This window comes from Calidris pugnax, unplaced genomic scaffold (assembly GCF_001431845.1).
Source record: "Calidris pugnax isolate Ruff unplaced genomic scaffold, ASM143184v1 scaffold27, whole genome shotgun sequence".
In the NCBI taxonomy this organism is placed as follows: Eukaryota; Metazoa; Chordata; class Aves; order Charadriiformes; family Scolopacidae; genus Calidris; species Calidris pugnax.
The window spans coordinates 13,978,812-14,001,538 of NW_015090893.1; the positions used below are offsets into that span (position 1 = coordinate 13,978,812).

At 45.5% G+C, this 22,727-nt stretch overlaps 1 protein-coding gene across 1 annotated transcript in view; it reads left to right on the top strand.

The window, feature by feature from the left end:
• RASGEF1C (RasGEF domain family member 1C) overlaps window positions 1-22,727 on the top strand; it is a 50,837-nt gene that overhangs the window by 15,172 nt on the left and 12,938 nt on the right. The window contains exons 2-10 of the mRNA XM_014948173.1: window positions 1,973-2,155; window positions 3,804-3,926; window positions 6,490-6,627; window positions 11,406-11,618; window positions 13,776-13,850; window positions 17,746-17,841; window positions 18,994-19,096; window positions 19,198-19,277; window positions 19,853-19,948. Of these exons, the coding sequence (XP_014803659.1) occupies window positions 1,979-2,155; window positions 3,804-3,926; window positions 6,490-6,627; window positions 11,406-11,618; window positions 13,776-13,850; window positions 17,746-17,841; window positions 18,994-19,096; window positions 19,198-19,277; window positions 19,853-19,948 (1,101 nt within the window). The 5' untranslated portion in view covers window positions 1,973-1,978. The remainder of the gene's footprint in view (window positions 1-1,972; window positions 2,156-3,803; window positions 3,927-6,489; window positions 6,628-11,405; window positions 11,619-13,775; window positions 13,851-17,745; window positions 17,842-18,993; window positions 19,097-19,197; window positions 19,278-19,852; window positions 19,949-22,727) is intronic.

Sequence of the window (22,727 nt, forward strand, 5' to 3'; positions counted from 1 at the left end):
ACATCTATTTTATTTTTTCAGTCCAGGCAGGAATTTGTTGGTTTTGACATTTGGGTTCCTTTTCTGTTTGATTGCAAATCCCGAGGGCAGCCCGCGCTCCCCGCCGTGTCAGCCTCCCAGAAGGAGATAAGACGCAGCAACCGAACCGCTGGCTCCCGGGGAACGGTCCCTCCTTTTGAAGGATGAAGTCACCCAAGTTTTGCTGGTAGAGCCTGATCTCCCACGGTGCTGGGACCCAGCTCCCAGCCTCTCCCAGGGCCTCACACCCTGCCTGGCTACGGGCACGCTGCTCTGCTCAGCCCCGGTGGCCCACGGTGGCTCGGAGCTGGCACACGTTGGAGCAGCCTGAGGTTGGGGGAGTAGACAGGCTGTGCCAGGCAGAGAGGTGCTTCTGCAGGAGCAAATACAGCACGTGTGCCTGTGAGTAAGGCTGAGCTGAGTCACAGCACACGTATGCGAGGGAGAAACACTAGTTTTCAAGCCAAATCCATGGGGCAGCTTTTGAAGTTGTGTGGGATGGCGAGGAGGCAGAAAACCAGAGGGAACAGGGCAAAGAATAGGGCAGAGAAATGTGTTGGAAAATCAGGTGTCTCTGCGTGTGGCTGAGCAGCAGCAACAGGCGGTGTCGGCCGGTGGCCCTGGGCCTCCCTCCCTGGGAGGTCGGTGCCGGCTCAGCCGGCCGCAGGGCGCAGATCTTGCTCTTCCAGCAGAAAGAGGTTGTGCTTGGGAGGGAGAGCTGGAGGCCTGGGAGAAGTTTTGTAGCTGCTCAGGGGAGTAGAGGTTGGCTCCAAGACTCTTCCCTTCCATCATCTCTTTCCCAGCCTCCCTTGTACCAAGTAAAATCAAATTTAGAAGCAAATTGTCAAGTTGGGTCTGTTTGCTGACCTGGGAGTGAACATGCACTGTCCTGTTCCCAGTCCACATCCTGTAATTCTGCTTCTAGTTGAGAGGGGTGGGATTTCAGAGACAGCTGGAGATGCTTTAAAGTTCTCAAGGCAAAATCTATCATCCCCTTGCAACAAATCAGGAACAAACCAACTTTACTTAGTGGAAGAAACATTTAAATCTGGTTGTAAGTCACACGATTGAGATGGAGCCTGGAATGAAACCCAGGGAGCCCAGAAAACTGAAATGCAGGGAGTTTGAAACTGGGCTACATGTTCAGAGTTTGCCTGGCCTCCTTTTCAAAGGTGCTGAGGACTCTGTGCATCTCTAGTGAAGTCGATGAGTGCTCGGGATCTTTTTGAAACATTTATTTAGTGCCTAAGTATAGATCTAGGACTGACTAACTCCAGGCTCCAAAAATAGAGCAGGTGTCTGCCTTCTCCCTCTTCCTCATTTCTCTTTTCTTTGCTCTTTAATCTCTTCTTCAGCTCCCACGTCCTCTCTTCCCTCCAACTCCCTTCATTTTTCCATCCTCCTCCAGTTGACTTGGGCTTCCTCTGCTTCCCCTCACTCACTCCGACGCCTCTCCTGTCCCGTGGGAGCCACAGAGCATTTCTCAAGGTCCGTCCTGAGCAAGCCTGGGGTGGCACCCCTTTTCTCTCCCTCTCATCCTAAATCCTCCCTGCCTCATTCTCAGGGGGACAGAGGTTTGAGCTGACAGCTCTGGTCTGCTCAGGAACTCAATTCAAGTCCCAAGGGTCTTGTCTCTCCTACATGGGACTGAGTGGGGTTGGTAGCAAAAAAGGGATCACCACGGAGCTCGCAGTTGGAGCGGGAGCCCAGAGCAGCTGCTGTTCTTTCCTGGCCCAAAAGCATACATCTAAATGTCCCATTTTCCTGTTAATTTCCCGTCACAGGCATGATCTGCCAATGACAACTGTAAAGGAGGTTATAATGAACGGATCATGTTAATTTTGTGAACAGGAAGCTCTCATTAGTGGCTTGTGTTTTTCAAATCAAGCAGAAGACAGATGTGGCAGTGAAACTGCTGGGTCTTGTCCCTGATGTGAGTTTCTCTCTGTTGCAGGAAGGCATGCCCCAAACGCTGAGTTCTACCAGTATGTTTACCCCATGTGGCTTCAGCCCTCATCTACATACTTCAAAAGAAGATGAACAAGGAGGACTGATCTTCCAGGATGGAAACCTTACCTCAGCATCTCTGGATGCTCTCATTCAGCATCTGATACCTACCACTGATTACTACCCTGAAGTAAGCAATTCACAGTATAATAAACAGTTTAATTTTGATGAATTGGGGCAGCGCTTTATGCAAAAGTGCAAATGTGTTAAATTTTGAATTAAGAAGGCTAATTTAAAAACTGCATACAATTAAAGCTTGGTAAATTGATGCATTGCTTTAAATGCTGTTTCACTGCTCTATAATTGTTCCCATGAAAAAGCAGATCCCAAACTTGATACTGCCTTTAAATAAGAGAACAGGGTTGAGGGGGGGAAGCTGTGGTGGTGATGAATTAGTGATACAGCAGTCGGAGCACTTCAAAAATAGCAGTGCATCCCAGAGAGGTTTAGATGGAGACTGAAGCAAAAAACTTCAAGTCTGAACTGGCATTAAATCAGCTGAATTTCAGGAGCTGCTGAAGTCGTCCAGGTTTTCTGCATGTACAAAGCATTCCCTCAGTGACAGCAAAGACTCCCCTTCTGATGGGTACATAATTTACCTCCAGTTATATCCACACCGACTGTGCAGTCACTGGATGGCACTGTCCAGATCCTAATCCTTGCTCCATCAGTGAATATAGAATCATAGAATATTCAGCATTTCTGCACCAACATTGAGGATCCAACTTTGAGGATCTAAACTGGGAGCAGGTTTATGGTCCTGCAAGCCATTGACTTCACTGGATTTTGCACGTCCTCAGTGGAATTCAGGACAGAGTTTGACTGAAAGACTTTTAAGTGCTAATATATCTCTATGGAAAGGCTCAAAGCACAGAGTAGCATTGACTTCTGGGCAGTTTAGAAGACTACAAAAGTTATCAATGCAGAGCAGACAGCATGTTTTAAATTACCCACAGCTCAGTTTCTGATCAGCTAAAAATAAGTAATAAAGAAGCATATCAATTAAAAAAAAAAGAACAGAAAGGCAATAAAAATAGGAAATGGACAGATTAGGCTGTGAGATTTTCATTAAGCAATGTGTGAAATGTAATAATTATACCTGCTGCTCAGGAACATGGCTAGGTCTGGGGGAAAGAAGATAATTCAGGCACCAGGAGGGGTCAGGATACAAACAACTGAGGATTCATGCATATATTTTAAATTCACTGCTGGAAGACTTTAAATAATCCAAAGATTTATCCAACAGTCCTGCTTCCCAGAGCTTCACAGATGTGAGACTGCATACGGTATGGCTTGGCTGATAGAATTTAATTTTGGGGAGTTAGTAAAATAAATGAAATATTTCTTATAACAGGCTGGGTGTGACCTGTGGGGTTATAGCAAGATGTGATGAAGCTGGGGCTCACATCCAGCAGAGCAGAGAGATGCCTGAGTATCTATACGTTTAGCTTTCACTGATCTCTGTGCATCCCTGGCTGTGCTGTCTCCTATACCTGGGCTTGCTCCTGTAGAAGAATCTACACACTGTCTTTGCTGGATGTTTGCACAGAGCTTGGGCAACCAAAGGCTGGAATTGGGTGCTGTGAAGGAAGGAGGTGCCACGGCCTCCTGCACCCACTGTAACCAGTTCCATTTTCAGGGTCAGGAATCCTTATATCTTTTAGACATAAAAGTCTGTCCCAGTGGAAATGTAAAAGCTGTGGAGTTGGGGGCTTTTATGGCTAATGTTATGCACTGTGTGGCTGCTTACAGCAGGTCTGCTTGTCTTTCTCCTGCAGAAAGCCTATATCTTTACATTCCTGCTGAGTTCCAGACTCTTCATCGAACCCCATGAGCTTTTGTCCCGAGTTTGTCACAAGTGCATTGAGCAGCAGCGGCTGGACGACCCCGTGCTGGACAAGGTTAGTTTATCTTTACAGCAGAAAAATGTGAGGTATTTGCAATGGGCAGAAAATTCTGAGGTTTTGGTGTGTGTCCTTTGCCTCCCTTTGGATGGAACGAAACTTTCTCATAAAGGATGACAGTTGCCGCTGAGATCCTGACATTGAGGCATCCTAGTATCCATGTCCAAGAGCAGCGCTCCAGGCACTAGTCAATTCAAATCTTCATCTAATTTTCTCTTTCCCCCTGTCTCAGTCTTCCCAGGTGACTTTCCTTCTTAACTTCTTTAAGGCTCTGCTGAAGCCTGCGGGATGCAAGGAGGTAGGACGTAGACTTCACAGACTGTCAGCTGCAGATGTCAACAGACCACTCTCCCATTTTTACTGAAGGCGTCTGCCCTTTTTGCTTTCGTGCTTCTGGTGCAGAAATATTTCCTCTTGGCCTTACCTGTCACTTTGAACACCACCTAACAGCATGCAGCTCCCCACTAACCTCCCATTACCGGCACTGACGCATCGCCCTGTGCTGCGGAGCGGCGCTGTCTGGCACACCAGGAAGGGGTTGAAGCAGTAGTGGGGTTGTGACAAGCTACCAGAATGAGAAAATCCAAGCTGTTACTGCGTCAGCACTCCTCCTCTTTTGCCCCAGGGACTGTGCAGACTGATTTGGTGTGTAACAACACATGTGCATCCTCCGGCAGTCCCACAGGCGCTACGGTGGAGAGGGATCCCACTGGATCCTATTCAGTGCTGGATTCCACCCAAGCTCTCCTCGCTGCATTGGTGAAGACCTCTCCAGTGCATTACCTGGAGCAGTAGATGCATCTTCAGTGCAGTGGGGGGAAGAAGAGTGTCCATGAGTTGCGACTTTCCAAAAACCCTCCAAATTCTGAAATGATTCTCAAGATCAGCTTTTCCAGCTTTGAAATGGTATTTTTGGCATCAAATACTGAATCACCAACAACTGAACATGTGTGCTTGTTTTTACCCAGTAACTGGAGCTCTGCCCATAGTGACTATGGAGAGCCATCAGCTAGGCTACATAGAAACCTGGTGTTCATGTTGCCCGTACAGTTTGTGGTAATAGAAACGTCCATTATGAGGTGCAGCATCCAAATCATTTTTTTCTGAGGAGTGATGGGTTCTGTTCTCTGATGCTACAGCAGATGCAAATTTAGGAGGAGCATTGTGAACATTGTAAGGTTTTGCTGCTCAATAAACTTTACAAGAAATGAGAAACGTTAGCTTATTATGAAGATCTCCCAATCTACCTGAGATGAGCTTGCATTTTGGACCAGACTCTGGTAATGCAGATGTGGTGGGACGCAGCTGATGTTGTGTTCCTGAGAGTGGGGCTGACTTTGAAACCTCCCATCCCCTGAGTTGTGTCCTGTGACATGAACACAGTCCTCTCCTTCAATTCGTCACAGCAGTTTATACAGCTGGAGCAAATGTCTCCCCAGACCTTTGTAGTTCCCAATAAAGCTTTCCCTTTAGCAGCCACCTGCTGGTCTTTGAGCATGAGCTTAATGCTAGCTGACAGCAGTTATTTTTAGAGATGTGGTTCATTGAAACCTGTTGTTGGTGGAAAGCTGAAATATGCATTTTAACCACCTTGGTTGAAAAGCAGAGAGCTGTGGAGCTCAAGAGTATAATTTTTCCTGATTACAGGGTACACTTTAGCTGCAGTACGTAGGATGCAGGAGAAGGCTGTTTGTTTTGGTCTGTGTTTTCTGTAAATAAAAAGGCAGTTTGTTGTTTAACGCAATTTCCTTTTCACGTGTTTTTGGATAACGGAGAGTGGAAGCTTTGGAAGCAGCCCCTCTGGCTGTCTTTTGAGATAATACTAAAGCACCAGTTGTGCTGTTCCCTACATTTCCCTCTTTGCTCCATATCTTCCTGACTATTCCCACTGCTGCATCCTCAGATAAATCTCCACCACAAGTGAAGTGGGCATCAGCTGTGTGTTATCTCAGTGGTTGTTCTTGTCCTATCATGACCTTGAGCTCATGTGGGCAGAGAAGACCGTTATCAGTAGCCCAGGTAAAGTTACTAAAGTGCTGGTGTTTTGTCCATCTTTCTTCCTCGTGTTACCTCTGCCAGTGGTCACCAAGCAGTTTTTTCTTATGGCCAGAAAGCAAAATACTCACCTCTTTGGCCGAGAGATACATTGCAATCAATTTTTCAGGAAAGGATGAAAACATAGGAGGGTTGTAAGTACAAAAGAGAAGAACACGTGGATGAAATGAGCAAAAAGGCCAGATGTTTTTAAAAAAGGTATAAAGGTTGCACCAACAGAATGTCCATCCAGCCATAAATTGGCCAATTACATGTGCAGAATATTTAAATCTGCATGTAAACCAGACGGTTGTGCATGCAGCTAAGTACTGGTATATTTTGCATGCCAAAATATATCATTTGTGCACCACTCTGTTTGTTTGGATGTGGGCAGATTTTGCAGGTGCAACCGTCAGATCCTTCTTGGAAAATCTGGCCCCACTTTCAGTGAGATACATATTTGCTGGGAGACTTTAATGAGCAAATGTGTTTCAATCCCTGTCCATCATTCTGGTTGTCATTTCAGGCACGGATCAGAAAATTTGGACCCAAAATCTTACAGTTGCTGACAGAGTGGACGGAGACGTTCCCGTATGACTTTCAGGAAGAGCGGATGATTGGGCATCTGAAAGACATGATCCACAGGATAGCCCCGTGTGACGAGGTGAGGATGTCTGACCTGGGACGTTGTGTCCCGATATTATGTTCATTTTCCTTTTTTTACCACGTTCTGTTCCATGCCTCTTCCTGGAAACTCTTACTCTTGTTTTATTCTCCTCTAACAGTCAAAACCTGTAGTACCTCCCCTGAAAGCCACACCTCTCAGTTTAGGAACCCCTGTTGCAGTGACATGGGGACACATTGGAGTGATCAGTGGAATTTATCTACTGCACATCAAATTGTAAGAGAATACCATTCCCATTTTACAGATGGAACGTGAGGCACAGCACAGAGTGAATGTGCTGGTCACAACTCAAATCGCAACAGAACTGTGACCTCCCAAGTTACGGTCTAACAGAGGTGTGAAGTATCGTGACCTGGGACCAACCATCCTGGCCAAGCAGTGGCTCAGGGAGGGCTCCAGGATGTTCAGTTTAGTGAATAAAGAGTGGAACAAGCAGCCAGTTGTCAAGGGATTGCATTGGGGAGCTAAAAAAGATCATCAGTTGCCTGAAGGTACCTGATGAAGGCTTCCTTTCTCTAAGAAAATGACTAGTTGTGAAAGAATAACCACCAAAGGGCATTTATGGTCTTTTTTTGTCTCGCCACCTCCATTTGCTTATGTCCTTGATCACCTGTGCCTAAATCTAATTTTTCATTCGTGCATTACATGTCTTCACTCTGGTAGTTTTGGTTTTTTAAAAAACAATATTTGCATTTTGTCATCTTTTTCATTAGTGAATCGAGCAAGGGTTTGCCTTACACCTTCCTGTCCTGTGTAAAGGAGTTCTCAGGCCTTGTGCTCGGACTGGTTGATATTGTAAAGCAGGGACACAGACTGACAGACATCACTGTTTGCCTGATGCCACTGGAATCCCCTTCAAAGCTCGCAGGGTCTGTGGGCCAAGAGAGAGCTCCTGTCGAACCCAGCCCCTTTGGCTGATACGGTGAGATAGCAAGGGACAGTCCTTACACGTAAAGAAAATAGAAATGGTTATGGATGTATAGCTTTTCTGGGAGCATGGAAGTGGCAGAAGGCAGCAGTGTGTGGCCTGCTGGGCAAAACTCAGTCTAGATGGCTCTATGGTCTTGGTGTTCCAATGCACGAGCCACGTGTGTGGCAGAGTAGGACACAGTGAACGGAGTCTCTGGGAGACCTGCTTGCAAATTCAGGTGGGTGAATCCCATAAATTAATTCAGAAACATTAAAAATACCACAAAATGCATGCAAATAATAAGGATAAGAGCAAATAGTACATAGAAAGTCTTTAATTACTTCTAGGTTAACCATGGGATGTTGAAGAATTCAGTTCCATTGGCTACATCAAGGTCTGGCTTCAGGCCACAGATGGGTGCAGTTCAGTAGAACAAAAAGCACGTATCCCTAAGTCCAAGAATGAGAGGGGTGGAGAGAAGAGAGAAGGAATCAGCAGGGTTGCAGCACAACGGAAATGAAATTGGACTCTCCTACCCACATGAAACAGGAGATAAATTGAAACAGCTGCTCTTGGGCTGGGCTGGCATCACGGCTGGCACTTTTGGGTGGCTGTAGGCTGGCATGGGTTGGCTGGCTGGGCTGCCAACCCGTGGGAGAGAAGGGGTGGGAAGGGGAAGGATTCCATAGAGGCAATGAACTTGCTCCTGCCAGCCACCGCTGGCATGGGTTGGCTGGCTGGGCTGCCAACCCGTGGGAGAGAAGGGGTGGGAAGGGGAAGCTGCATGACACTTGGATGGAGGTGAGGGGAACACAAAGGACTTTCAGAAAAAGCCAAGGTGGCCTCGATTCCATAGAGGCAATGAACTTGCTCCTGCCAGCCACCAAGAAAGGTGCCTTGCAGCCCTTCAGCATCTGCAGTGAGAGAAACCTATACAGACCCACCAAAGTCATGTCCACTGGGAAAGCTGCATGACACTTGGATGGAGGTGAGGGGAACACAAAGGACTTTCAGAAAAAGCCAAGGTGGCCTCGATTCCATAGAGGCAATGAACTTGCTCCTGCCAGCCACCAAGAAAGGTGCCTTGCAGCCCTTCAGCATCTGAAGGGAGAGAAGCCTATACAGACCCACCAAAGTCATGTCCACTGGAAAGAAGGAACCAGCCAACCAGGCAGAGAAGAGAGGCTTTATGGATGCTCTTTAAAAGCAGCAGCTGCCCTAATTCCATTGACCAGAGCAGTAAACCATCTCCCTCAAGGGGAAGAGGCAATGAACTTGCTCCTGCCAGCCACCAAGAAAGGTGCCTTGCAGCCCTTCAGCATCTGCAGTGAGAGAAACCTATACAGACCCACCAAAGTCATGTCCACTGGGAAGAAGGAACCAGCCAACCAGGCAGAGAACAGGGGCTTCATGGATGCTCTTTAAAAGCAGCAGCTGCCCTGGTGAAGAGCCATAAATGTTAAAAATCAAGTTTTTGCATACAAAGCAATAGTTTATTTCCCTAACCTGAGCAAGCAGGGCACTTGCTCAGGTTACGCCCATGCCTTCTCTCTGGAGTGGGCAGAGCTGTGTACCAGTGCTTATGGGTGCCCTGGGGGGAAAATCATTGTTTTTCAAATATTGCTACACGCTATAATTGCAAGTGATTATGCCTCAACAAAATCAATAATTAATTTAAGAAACAGCTGGAAATGCAAATTTCCTTTTCTAAGGGACAGCACAAGAGAGTAGTGGTGCCCGTTATTGTTTGGAAGAAAGTTTTTCCCATTGTGGATCATAGAAATTAAATATTGAATGATTTGTGAGGTTATCTAGTCCATGTAGGTTAATGCAGGGTTTTCCCCTGCAGTGTGTGCTCCTGTCCTTTGTAGAGTCCACTTTCTAAAGGCTCTGTGATGTGCTTAGAAAGGTGTCCATGCTGAGAAGCATTTCTTAGTAAGTGCTGTGATTTGCATTTAGAGTTAGAAATTTTAATTAAAATTTGAGCTCCAAAGCCACCTGCTGAGGCCTGCCGTCTGCCGAGGAACTTTTCCGGTTAAGAATGAAACATTTTCTTTAAATATTAAGCAGTAGTCTGCTTCTTTTGACTCTTAATGTGTCACTGAAGTGAAATCGGTGGATAGAGTCCAGCATGCAGCCCCCGTGCAATGGGGGGTCACTTTGTGGCAAGGTAATTACCAGCATGTTGAAGGTAATGAACGATGTTGTTTTCACTTTGTGAACATATTTTAAAGAAGGCAGGAAATGTTTTTAAAAGGGCAAAAACAGGATATTATTTTTTTTTAATTTCTCTCCCAGCACACAGAGAAAAGCTTTCTAGGCAAGGGTGCACCCAACTGATTTTCAGTGAGTCTCTTCAAGAGCTCTAATTTCTGAATAATCTTTTTTGTGTCCATTGAGCATCTCGTATTTCATTCTGTATTAGGTGGTTGGCTTACCTGAGTCTTTGTTTATTGTTGTATATATCTATATTAATATGCCATATTCCCTACAAACTAGGTGAAACTAGATCTCTTGATAAGGATTTATTGACTGACTAATGTGCATGTCTTTCAACCAATATTACGCTGCTTTTTGGCTTTTCCCCCAAAAGTGAAGAATTTGATACTGCACAAACATGGCTGGCCTAAGAATTCTCATCCAAACTCCTTTTTGAAAGAGAACTGGGTTTCCAGCTAAAAGGTTTTTAGCCAAATGTTTTATGTTCTGTAGAAGACTTGGATTTCAGTGTTGTGCCTGCCCCGAAACAAATTCCCCTGTTTACAAAATGTGTTCACAAAATACCAAATATGCCGCTATTTGAGTTTCCACTGAAAAATAACATTCTATTCATAGAGCTTGATAAGCTGTGCTCAGATTTGCAAACACACCTGGATGTAAACCAGGGAAATATTTAGATGGTGTTCGGTAGTTTGGGTCCAGGACAGTCTTTGTAAATCAAGCGTGACCATCTGCTTCAGTGAGGAATTGCATGAAGAAGGCCAGTAGTCTCTCCTCCTTGGAGCTAGTATGTATCAGGAACAGATAAAAAACAAAAGAATGTTTTTTAATTTCCTGAAAAATGTTTTAATTCCTTATTTTTACATCTTCCTCTCTCACTTTTCACTCCTCCTGTGTGATTTTAACGTCTGTTGTCATTCCCCAAGGCAAGTCCCTCCTGCTTTCTGGGTACTTGCTTCATTTCAGACTCTGTTTTGCAAAAAAAGCCTGACTACGTCCTGCTTATCTGGCCCCTGTTCCAGCCAAGCTCAAGAGAGCATCTTCCTTGAGTGAAAAGAGAGGTTCCTCAGCAATGTGGAATTAACATTTTGGATATTAAATACTCAAAGCTACATGATGCTCAGACCACTCCAACTGGGTAGCAAGTAGCAGCATGCTTCTGCTGCTCCCGGCTCACAAGGATGGAGAGAATAGCATTAAAAACATTTCATATTCCTAATAAAAAAGAGTTGACGAGGCACCACTAACAGGTAGAGTTCTCATCCAACACATAGCTGACATAAAGGATAGGTACCAAACGTTGCCATGCTCCAGAAAGCTCCAGTAACTCCTGTTGCAGCATTACCTCTCCTCTGACCCTCACGTTGGCAGGAATCTGTGAGTACGGGTGCCAGCCCAACCCACCACTCCTCCCGGCCTCCTCTCTCGACTGCAGCCTCTTTCTGTGGTCCAGAGCACAGAACTGTAATTAAGCCAACTGGTTATTCTGAAATAGGCTTGTTGAAAATAAAATGGTAACCTGTTGCTGGCTTAGGAGTATTTTGCAGAAGGGAAAATTCAGCATAAAAACACTCCTTTGTCAAGTTTTGTGGGTGGTTTATGTTTCTTTCTCTCCCTGTTTCTCCAGGCCTATTGGAAAAAGATGAATCAGCTTTTGCAAACCCTGAACCAGAAGCTTGCAACCCTCAGCCATGGGCAAGAAGGGATTGTTAAGATCAGTGCTGCTGTCTCTGACAAGCTGGTTGCCTTTAAAAACAAACCTCCATCAATTCAGAGAGAAATCCTGAGCGTCTGCAGCGACCCTTACACTCTGGCTCAGCAGCTGACACATGTGGAGCTGGTAAGTGGGAAAGGTTCCCAACTTCTGCAGGCGGAGATATTATTTTAAGCCATCAGCTGTTAAGTATTCCAGACATAACCAAAAAGTGCCTGCACTGCTGCAGCACATCCCGTGCTGCATCAGCACTGCAGCAGGAGCAGGGTTTGGCAGGTTAAGAGATGCTCAGGAAGAGAGAATATATCAGGTGCTCCTGTGTGTCTCGGGGCAGGTCACGTTTTCAGCTTGTTTATTTGTGAAATGCAAGTCATTGTCCCAAAAAGATTGAAGGGTTCCCTCTTCTGTAAGGTGCTCTGAGCCCCACAACCTGAGGGTTCCATTGAAATGGCTGGTCATTAGTCTTTTTATTAATTTGGAAGACATTTTAACAGTTCAGATCCATTCCTACAGATCCACAAAGCATGTGAGTTGTCTCATGTGTTTTTCATTCTTCCCTTTGGGACTTCTTGCGTGGACATTCAAGGGTGTGCAAGTGCCACCCACACCAACTTCTCCTGCTGCCCTCCTTGGACTGCACTCTCAGACAGAAACTCTCAAACAGGCTTTTGATGGTCACTGCTCTAGTTACAGTACCAGGATGTTAGACAGAATGTTGTGTTGCACACCCTTCTCCCAGGTTCAGGTCCTCTGTGTAGACCTCCTGGATGTTCAAAGAAGAACATAAAACATTGCTGCCATCTGCAGATCTCTTGATGCTGTAACGATTCCCTGTTGCCTGTCCTCCTCTAGACAGTGTTCATCCTTGAGAGGAAGGCTGGAAAAACAAACCATGAAATGGACTGTGGATTGGAGTGAATGGAATTAGCCTTGGGAATTCTGAAGGTAGTTGATATTCTATTTGTCAAGAAGTGGAATAGCTCAGAAACGCCAAATTTAGGATCATCTCACCTTGGTTAATTTTTAGAATGTGCAACTTTGGCTTTCTTTGCTTTATATATCCTAAGCCAGAGAGTAGAACTCCTTTTGCCTGGAGTTTTTCTCTTGCTTTTCTTCTGCTCCACAGTACAACTGTCTTCCAAGGGGAGATTCCCTGTCACCAGGGCACCACTGCACTTCTAAAAACGGTGCAGCCAGGGGTTTTCACTCCAGTTCCCTGTAATCACTGGTCTCTACCTTCTCTTTCACTTCCTGCATCCGGTACACCAGCTCCTCTGCTCTAAAACTGGCTGATGCTTCTTTGTTAGTAAGAATTATTTGCTACTTATTTAATAACAGTTATTTGTTGGAACGAGTCCTGCACAGTTCTCAGTGGCAAGGTGAGAAGCCAAGAGAAACAGCATGGGAATAGCCATAAAATTTTCACTTAAGCAAAACTACCATTGATTTTATTGTTCTTTAAGTATCCTATGTTTGGGCTGTAGGAATTCCAAAATACCTCCTCTGAAATACCTTTGGGACCTACAACCCACTTAAAATATTTTTTTCTAATAAACATATTTAAGGGAATTGAAAAGCCTATTTAGAAGGCCAGTGGTGTAGCCAGAACTGCCAGGTTTATTCAGGTCCTGTTCAGGACCTCTGTAATGGTGGAGATGGCCTGTCTTTTACTAAGAGGGACCTGGATGCTTTATTTACTCTTGTTTTGGTTAATGCCCGGGACACTCTTCAGTGTAAGCAGTGACTTTAATGTAAATCTGTGCATCTTCAATGCCTTTCTACCCCAGTGCCATACAGTCACCACCCCAGGGCATCACCCGAGCTTCCCTGGGTAGGGAGGTAGGGTCAGAGCACTGTGGTGCAGATGAGCAACGGGTTGCTGTGGTCACAGAGGACAGCATTGCTGCCCTTTTAACAGCCACGGAGCAAGCCTGTTGAGTGATGCTGGCCCATAGCAGGTCTGTGGAAGTGCCAAGCGCAGAACTGAGGTCTGCTGGCTCCCAGATGGGACCATGTGCATCCAGCACCTTTCTCTCTGTGCATTGGAAAGGTCTCTTACTGTGGCTTGTCAGTAATGAGATGTATTTATTCTCATTTTCTTCTTTCTACTGAAATAACTCTAATTGTTCTTACGAATTTTAATGTCTGGTGCTAGTTGGCCATCTGCCTGTTCAGTAACACCATTCAGAGCGGACAGGTAACAGGGATGTCTTACCAAGAGAAGCAGTAGAGATTCTGGGGTGGTTTCTCATTTCTTTCTCTCTGTTTTCCCCCCTCTCACAGGAAAGGCTGAGTCACATTGGACCTGAGGAGTTTGTGCAGGCATTTGTCCATAAAGACCCTCTGGATGGCACCAAGGTATGATCTGTCCGTATGCAAAGTGTCTCCTGCGATCACGGTTTGTTCTAGATGAACTGATGTGATGAGATCTGTAAGAGCAGGGCCTGGGGCACGTGTTGACCATGGCCAAGCCAACCGATGACCTGTATTCTCACAGCAAGGGTGGGAGCTGTTGGTAGAGGTCGCACTGGCAGGTCATTGCCATTCCTTCCTGGTGAGAGTACGTCCCAGCCTGAGACTGGTCAGCACCCTGATCTTCTGCTTTTTGGCTTTGTTCCTCCTAACCTGCTTTGGCCAGGGCAGATGGCCTGTGGCTGAACACAACCAGGGAATGTCTGTTCCCAGCATTGAAGGTGTAAAGACTGGATGTGATGCAATGCCCATAGTGTGTGCCCAGACACCACAGTAATGAGTCAGTACGGCGTGGATCAACAGACTCTTCTCTCCCTACACAATAGCTTGTAGCCCAAAGCACCCCAGGGAATGGAGTGCCTGATCAGGGCTTCATCCAAAGTTCGTGGAAGCCAGTTGGAGTCTTTCCACTGATTCCAGTGGGGTTTGAAGCAGCGTTTCAGTGAGTGCCTCAATAAGGAAGCAGACTTCCTGGCTGGAGAGGGATGGTCGGAGATTTCACATACTGCCAGAAAAGAGAGTGAAAAATTCTTCCCCAGAACTGCAGATGGGGAATGCAGAAATGCAGATGCTCCCACTGAGGCCATACAGCAATGACAGAATTTCATCATTGGATGCTGAACATAACAGGAAGACCTGTGTTTATAGAGCTGCGCGAAGAGCATAAGAAGAGCTTGTAATGGTGAAAAAGTGGATGGATGGGTGGATGGATGGTCTCCCAAGTCACAGGAGATAGGACAAGGGGAAGTGGCCTCAAGTTGTGCCAGGGGAGGTTTAGATTGCATATTAGGAAACATTTCTTCACTGAAATTCCCATCAAGCATTGGAATGGGCTGCCCAGGGAAGTGGTTGAGGCACCATCCCTGGAGGTGTTCAAAAGATGGGTAGACATGGCCATCAGGAATATGGTTTAGTAATTTTTATTTCCTATTTCTTATTTATTTTTTTGTCAGAGTTAGGTTGATGGTTGGACTAGATGATCTTTAAGGTCCCTTCCAACTCTTTCCGTATCTTATTGGACTTACGGAGATTCTGCCGTTGGTTTCGGGGAGGGGGGAGTGGGCAGAACTGGTGTTTCAAGTATTTTGAGCATTGATGGCATCCTTTAGGAAGGAACCCCAAGGTAGCAAAGATGTGTCAGAAACATGAAATATCAAACCAGCCACAGTGAGATTTCAGCAACCTGCTGCAAACACGAGGAACAAGACTGAAAATGATCAGTTGTCATTATCTATATCTCAGTAAAGTGGAAGAAGTCAAGTGAGGGCACTAAATTTGAGTGAATTTTGGAAGAGTGGGAAGGAGGCAGCAGTGAGTGAAATCAAATTGCACAAAGCTGTAGAGGGGACAGGATGCTAAGAGGAAGAAGGAAATATTCAGTAATAACCTAATGTACGTGCAACAGCTGTAGCTGTGTCTAGGATTGCAAATGCAGAGCCAGCACAGAATACCACAAAGATGTGAAGAGAAATTGAGGTTACCAAGTAAACATAAGGAAACATCAGCCAAGGTGGACAGGAAAGATTAGACCGAGAGGTGGAGAGCCTGAAAATAATGGTGGGATAGAAAATCCAAGCAAATCACCTCGATGGACTGTGACAAGCTATTTGACAGTTATGCATGTTCTTCAAATGCAAATCTGAACACCGAGGAGCTGCCCAGTAGCAGTTCTGGGACTTCAATGAGGTGCATAATAACAGGGAAAATACCAGGTGCAAAGCAGGGATGCTCCACTGCCTGGCCTTTTAAGTTCAAGGCAATGTCTTCCCCCGGGAGGATCTACTTAGTAAAGTAAAACTGCCGTCACATTTTCACACATGACATGGCACTAACAAATTACTGGGCTTCGAGTCAGCGAGGCTGATGAAAGCAGAGGCAGCCTGGAACTTTTCTCCACCCTTTGCCTGGGCTGACCCGAGGTCCCAGCGATGATTCAGAGGAGCCTCTGCACCAGGGGTAAGGTCTATCCCAGGGATCACGTGGGACCTGGCAGAGCGTCCTACATAGTGACACCAACCTTACGTGGGGTGATGTATCGTTCCCCGACCCATGAAGAACTCCCCTGTTAACTGCAGAGAATTGGCTCTGCTCTGAATTCCCTCCAGCTGGAGATCATAATAAATATCTTTTCTTGCGTGAGGGCTTCAAAAGGCTTCACTTTTACGAATGTTTATCAAGCACTCCCGAGTTGCAGGTGGGAGATGCTGGGGAGGTGCTAAATGTTGTTGCCATTTATAAAGCTTAACCTTTAAAAACCAGTCTGTCTCAACTTTAACTGCTGCACATTTTTGACAAGTTTCGTGGTATTAGCTGTGGTTCTTACGTCCTGGCACAGGACAGCAGTGCTGAGATGGAAATGTTATATTCAGAACAAAGCCGAGGTTTCAGGTCCTTTTTTGCTGTTACAAGGAACAATACCACAGAGGTCAAGAAAAGCAACTGCTGTGGATAGACTGGGGCTGCTTTGGGTTTCCTTTGTTTTGGGTGATATTTACGTGCTGTTTGCTGACATTTAGTTTTGAAACGCTTTTAAAGTGTTTTTTATTTAATATATAGTTTACTGATAAAGTGGGTAGGAATTTCAGGCTTGTTAAGATTTGCTCCATAGCATGGTACTGTGATTTCTGTTTCTAAACATGCCTGTATACAAAGTCACGGGTGAATATTGTCTTACTTTGAATTACCTTGGGAATCATACAAAGCCCATTTCTTAAGGGGTTTTAGTCTCTTGTTTAACTTGCATCATACGGGTAATCCCATTGACCGTAATGGATCTGTGTTTATGTTTTGTGATTTTCTTCTTAGTGCCGTGTATTTATGGCAGCCCTGGGAAATAATCGTCTAATAAAACAAAAAATGAGTATTCTCTGATACCCTCTAGTGGTCGTTAATGAATGTTCGAATAAATCCCGTGAACTCTAGGGAGCAGTGTGGCCTAGATGGGCAGCCTAAGAATTTAGGCCTGGGAAAAGGACTTGTATTTTTATAATCCCAAGCAGCATCTCCAGGCTGTGTGAGCTGCCCTATCGCTCCGCTGAAGTCGGATTATCTGTCGATGTCAAAGGAACTGGAAGAGTTCAGCCAAGTATCTGCCCCCACAGACTGTACTGGTTATGGGAATTTATGTTAAATTTCAGATGAGAAAGTGAAAAATGTTCTTCTTGTAATGGCTTTTATCAGTGAAGTATCTCTGGCATGTAAGTGACCTGTGCAAGAGCAGCCATCGAAACGGAGCTGGTCACTAGAGAGCCTATTATTCTGAAAACTCAATAAGGAAAATATATATTTTTTTTTTTCCAAAAGAAGCAACAAGAACTGTGTTTTCTCTTGCTTATCTCTTGTTCACTTCACTAAGTTATGGTCTGTGCCCTCCAGAAAAGGGCTGTGGGTGATTGCATTTCCTGAAGTGAAGGAATTCCTGGAATCAAAGCCACAGCTGAGCATGCTGAGGAGGACTGCGCTTGTCTTACTCTTTCTGCGTATTCTTGTTGCTGTCTGAGTCCTGTGATGCCCCAGCTGTTAATACCCCAGTGAAGAAGGGTCAGTGCAGGGGCTGTCTTCCATACGCTGGTGTGAACTCTGTGGTGTGACACTCTCAGCTGGACCCTCTGCATCTGCTACCCACCACCCACTGAAATTTTGAAAGGGGCCCTTAATGCAGTTTTCCCTTTGCATCAGGGAGATGTGGCCAATAACTACCTTTGTGTAGTATTTATCTTAGCGATCAGGAGGCTGACTGAAACACAGCTATATGTCTTTCTGTGCTTTTTTTTCTCCCCAGACTTGTTTCAGTGAACAGAAGAAGACGAGTAACCTTGAGGCCTATGTGAAATGGTTCAATAGACTCTGCTATCTTGTAGCAACAGAAATTTGCATGGTAAGGGAAAAGAACGTGGTGTGTTTTACCACATGCCTGAAGTACCAGTTTGAGATTTTACATTAATAAGCAAAACCTGGGGATTTATTTCTTATGACCTAGCTAAGCATCTGGTGGTAAGTTTTACTAATATTGCACTCGCAGAAGCGTCCTAATAAATGACAAACATATTGCAAAACAGAGCTGGTGACACACGGGGGATGCACTGTTCTCTTGATGTAGTAGCAGCACAGTGTGGAATAATGAACCCTGCAGGGAAAAAGAGAGGAAAAAATGCCTTGAATTATCCTGTGAGACTTCTGCTGGAAAAGATTCTAGTGGAGCAAGTATTTGTTATCTGTCATCGGAAAGCTCTCTTGTGCGCGTGAATTGCCATTGCCTGGCTCTTTGTCCTGCTGCCCATTACCAAGACTAGTTGTTTTTTAACTTGGTAGTGGTTTTAGTTTGTTTAACTTGGCCTCATGGAAATGAAATGAATGTTTTCTCCTTTGAAAAGGGTGTGGAAGGGAGGAATAGTAATAATATAAACAGGCTAGATAGCCTGTGACTCAAAAGCATTACCATTTGAAGATGATCTTTAGAAAAGGTGGAGTGTTTCCAGTCCAGTTAAAATGTGGATTTAAAATGCAAGCTTCCCTTTGTCCTGGTCTTGCTGAAAGGGCCAAAAGAGGGGATTAATCAGTGAAACAAAGTCTTTCTGGGACAAAGATGCTGCTGTTCTGTGGGTGTGAAATCCTGCCCTTAAGGAAAGTCTGTGCCGATGTGCCCACTGGCTGGAGGGAGGGCAGCGGGGAGCTGAGCTGCTGCAGAGCTGTTTGTGCTGCCTGTTCCAACGCTGAGCCAGGGACTGAGGCAAGGCCTGGGAACTGCTGTGAATTTCTTCAGTGTCACTGCAAGGAAAGCTTTGATTTTAGAGACTGCCACTCACCAGCATCCACTGGATTGCTGGAACAGAACTGGGGCCAGTGAGTGATAGCAGATGTAAATGGAACGACTAAGATGCTCTCCAATTCTGCATGTGCTTATTACACATATTCATTTATTTTAATTTGCAGCCTGCAACGAGTGATAGCAGATGTAAATGGAACAACTTAAGATGCTCTCCAATTCCGCATGTGCTTATTACAGATATTCATTTATTTTAATTTGCAGCCTGCAAAAAAGAAACAGCGAGCACAGGTCATCGAATTCTTCATTGACGTTGCCCGGGAGTGCTTTAACATAGGGAATTTTAATTCGCTGATGGCTATCATTTGTAAGTACAGCTTCTAACCAGACCTCTCCCTCAGCTGTCACACATGAAAAACGAAACCTGACTCTGATCCATGGCTCTCTTTTCTCCTTTCTCACTCTTAGCTGGAATGAACATGAGTCCAGTTTCCAGGCTAAAGAAGACTTGGTCAAAAGTGAAAACAGCCAAATTTTTCATTCTTGAGGTAAAAAAAAAAAAAAGGTGCTGATACTCTGCTTGAATTAAATATTGTGGGGGGTTTTTTGGTTTGTTTGTGTTCACATTGTTATCCAGGTATGAGATGTTTGCAGACGTGTTTCACAGGCAGAGGGCCAGATTCTTGCTGGAGTTTCCCAGCTGTAGTGAGGAAGGTGTGAAGCTGCTGATATGTAGAAGAGAATCAAAGCACTCAAACAAATAGGAGGAAAAAAACCCAAAAATATGAGCTTATATGCAAGCCAAAGTGCTTTCAGTGGCCACAGACGCAATGCTGAGTGTAAAGCTCCCAAGCTATACCTTGGACATCAAGTGAACATGGCCCAAGGTTGTTTTTGTATTGAGGATACCAGGATTTGGCATAGATAAAACGTGCAGTCCTTATTCTTCACATAACAGCTCAGTAAGCTGTTGCTAGAAAAATCAAAAGTACAAACAGCCATGATCTGTAGGTCTTTCGTTGCGGGCTAGGTTCTCTTCAGGGTTTGCTACAACGGAGGGTACAGTTATCTTCAGAGGACCCAGGTCGCTTTCTAATGAACATGTCTTCTTTTGTGTATCTAGCACCAGATGGACCCTACTGGTAACTTCTATAACTACAGAACAGCATTGAGGGGGGCTGCTCACAGATCCCTCACCGCACACAGCAACAGGGAGAAGGTAGGTGTGACCCCATCCCCTTGATCTCCAAAGGGACAGTGTGCTTTGCTGCTGAGAGTCAGTGGCTCAAAGACTTGGTGCAAATGCTCTCCTCCCTTCCTTGGGTCACCAGTGCAAGGCTCCTGTGCTGCTAAATGCAGTTGGAAATGTAAATCTGTGGCTGAAAGGAGTCTGGATGGATGACAGGGCTTTTGTGGACTTGCTCTCAGACACCGGGGAGCTAGAGAGGGCAGGACACACAGCACAGAGGACTTTATTGCAAGCATCTCTGTATCCCTGGAAAATTCACATTGCTTAGATTGATAAACCCCATGGAACAGGTATTCCAGACTAAAATTGCTTTTATTTTGGTGTGGAGCATCAGCCTGGCAGGCCCAGGTGGAACCACGCTTTGGTTCCAGCTGTGGCCACCGGGCCTCTGTGCAGACAAGTCCCTGTTGTGTGTGTGTGGTTTGAGATAGGGAGGGAAGGGAACAGCACTGAGATGAGGTGGTTCTCCCTTTACATTAGGGAAAGATGACTTACTGCAAGTCCTGCAAAGAAGTCTAGTCTGAATCCATTGCAGCAAATGTGGAGTGAAATTCTGTCCACGTGAATTTTCATGTCATTCAGTTGTTGCTGCCATCTCGGTGAGCAAGAATTGAAGAGTTTTATCAGTGTTGGTGGCAGATATGTAGCTTTCTGAGATGTCACTGGTGCTGCAAAAATCAGATTGACAAGATGTTAGTGCAGGATCCTTCTGGTTTGTCCCCTGGTTTGTTTGTTGTTCATTTTCTTATTTCTCCATTCAATTCTTTTTTTTTTTTTTTTTTTTTTTTTCTTGTTCATTTTCTTATTTCTCCATTCAGTTCTCTTTTTCTTTTTTCTTTTTTTTTTTATGAAAGAGGGCTTGTTTTGAACATTGCAATTGCACATAGTCAATGAAAGAGGGTTTGTTTTGAACATTGCAATTGCACATAGTCCTAAGTGGGTATTCTCTGCGCAGAGCATGGTGAAGGTAAAGTAGATACTGCGTGAACAAGTGTAATACAGAGTTCAGTATTCATTCACTAAAGGAGGCCAGATGCTAATCTCCCATCCCTGTAAATTTGATGTAAATCTGCTGAAGCTAATGGAATCTCACAGCATTTAGGGTGAAATGAGATCAGCATCTGGTCACAGGCTGACTCAGCTGCACTGGGAATAGCTGAGTTGTTCTGAAAAGCACCTCTCTGTGCAGAGACCAGACGATGGCTTTGGATCTTTGTGACTGGCAGAGAAATTCTTTTCACTCACACACACCGCGGTGAGGGCCTGGCTGAGATGCTTCTGCAGTTTAGTTCTTCTGCCACCATCATATATATTCAAACCAGTTGCTTTATTGTTTGACTTAATTTCCTGGGGAAGTCAGCAATCTCTGTCACGCCTCTACCCCTGCCTGGTTAAGACTGAGGGCAGAGAGGTTATTCGATTGAAAGGTATCTATTTTTACATAAGAAAAAGCCCATATTCTGTGCCCCTTGTGTAGGTAACATTAGTTGAAGAAATGACTCGGTAGCTACTCACACTGGGTGTGTTACAGTGTCAGATACAGCAGATCAGGTAATTCTTGCTGTAGGAATTAAGGAATTCTGTTTCTTTTTATAAGCAAGAATATCAGTTTTTGTTTTAATGAGTTTGAATAAAATTGAAAGAACGTGATCCTTTTTTTGAGACAAAAATGATATGTAGTTTCTTGGCAAACTTGTAGCAAAGCTCACTCTGAAGAAAAATTTTATCTTCAAACTGAATAGTGCTCACAAGAGTTTGAGATCCCAATCCCCTGCGCCCCTCTTCTCGGGAAGTGGCCACCCCAGAGGCACAGATGGAGGCTTCAGGCCCCGGTCCATCTGGTTGAGAAGGAGGGTGCTCTGGAGGGAGTGCTCGTGTTGCAGACCAACACAGACAGCAGCAGGCTATGTCTCACGGGAAGAAAATCCGCCTGTAGGCTCAGAGGAGCTAATTTCTAACGGCCAGACTCACCAGAAACCTTACCTTCTTCTCTCCTCAGGGCTGGTGTCTTGGCTGCTGGGTTTTGCCCAGTGTTTGAACAGAAGCCAAGCTCAGGGGCTAAATTATATCCTCAGGGGGAGACAGTGACCTGGGAGATCCTCCCTCCCTCCTCCTCCTCCTCTGCACACATCTCACCCAGGTCCCCCATGTGCCACCAGCCTCGGAGCACAAAGAGCACAGCCCGATTTCATCACCCGCTCCATCCTCATCCTCAGACCGCAGCACAGGTTGTAGGAGAAGCATCTCAATCCACGGAGGATCCCCTGACCTCAGTCCATGCTGTTCTGACCCAGCCCTTCTCTCAGTGTGTAAATGGTGTAGTTACAGCTGCTCATTAACTCGTTTGGGAGCGGGCTTGTAAAAAAAGGCCCAGCAAAGCTGCGAGGTGCAGCACGGCGGCAGAAATAAACCTGCCAAAGTGCAGGGTGAGAGAGAGCTGGTAATGAAGAAGGGCTGATGTTTCCTGTGGAATTCGGAGGGGTGTACTCGTTAGGAACAGAGTCTGGTTCTATCCATGCAGACAGCCGACCTGCACCACCTCCAAAATTAAGCTGTTCCACTGGGAAAGCCCACGTTGTGCTAATGACACGTCTCTGGCATTGAAATGTCGGGAGTCCGCGCAGCGCGGCACCGGGTGGTGTTGCTGTCTGATACGATGGAGGAAGAAGGCGTCAGATCTCATTAGCTTGCTTCTTTCTGCAGGAGGCAATTGTCCTTCAGCGTGGGGGTGGGTTGGAGGGCTCGGGGG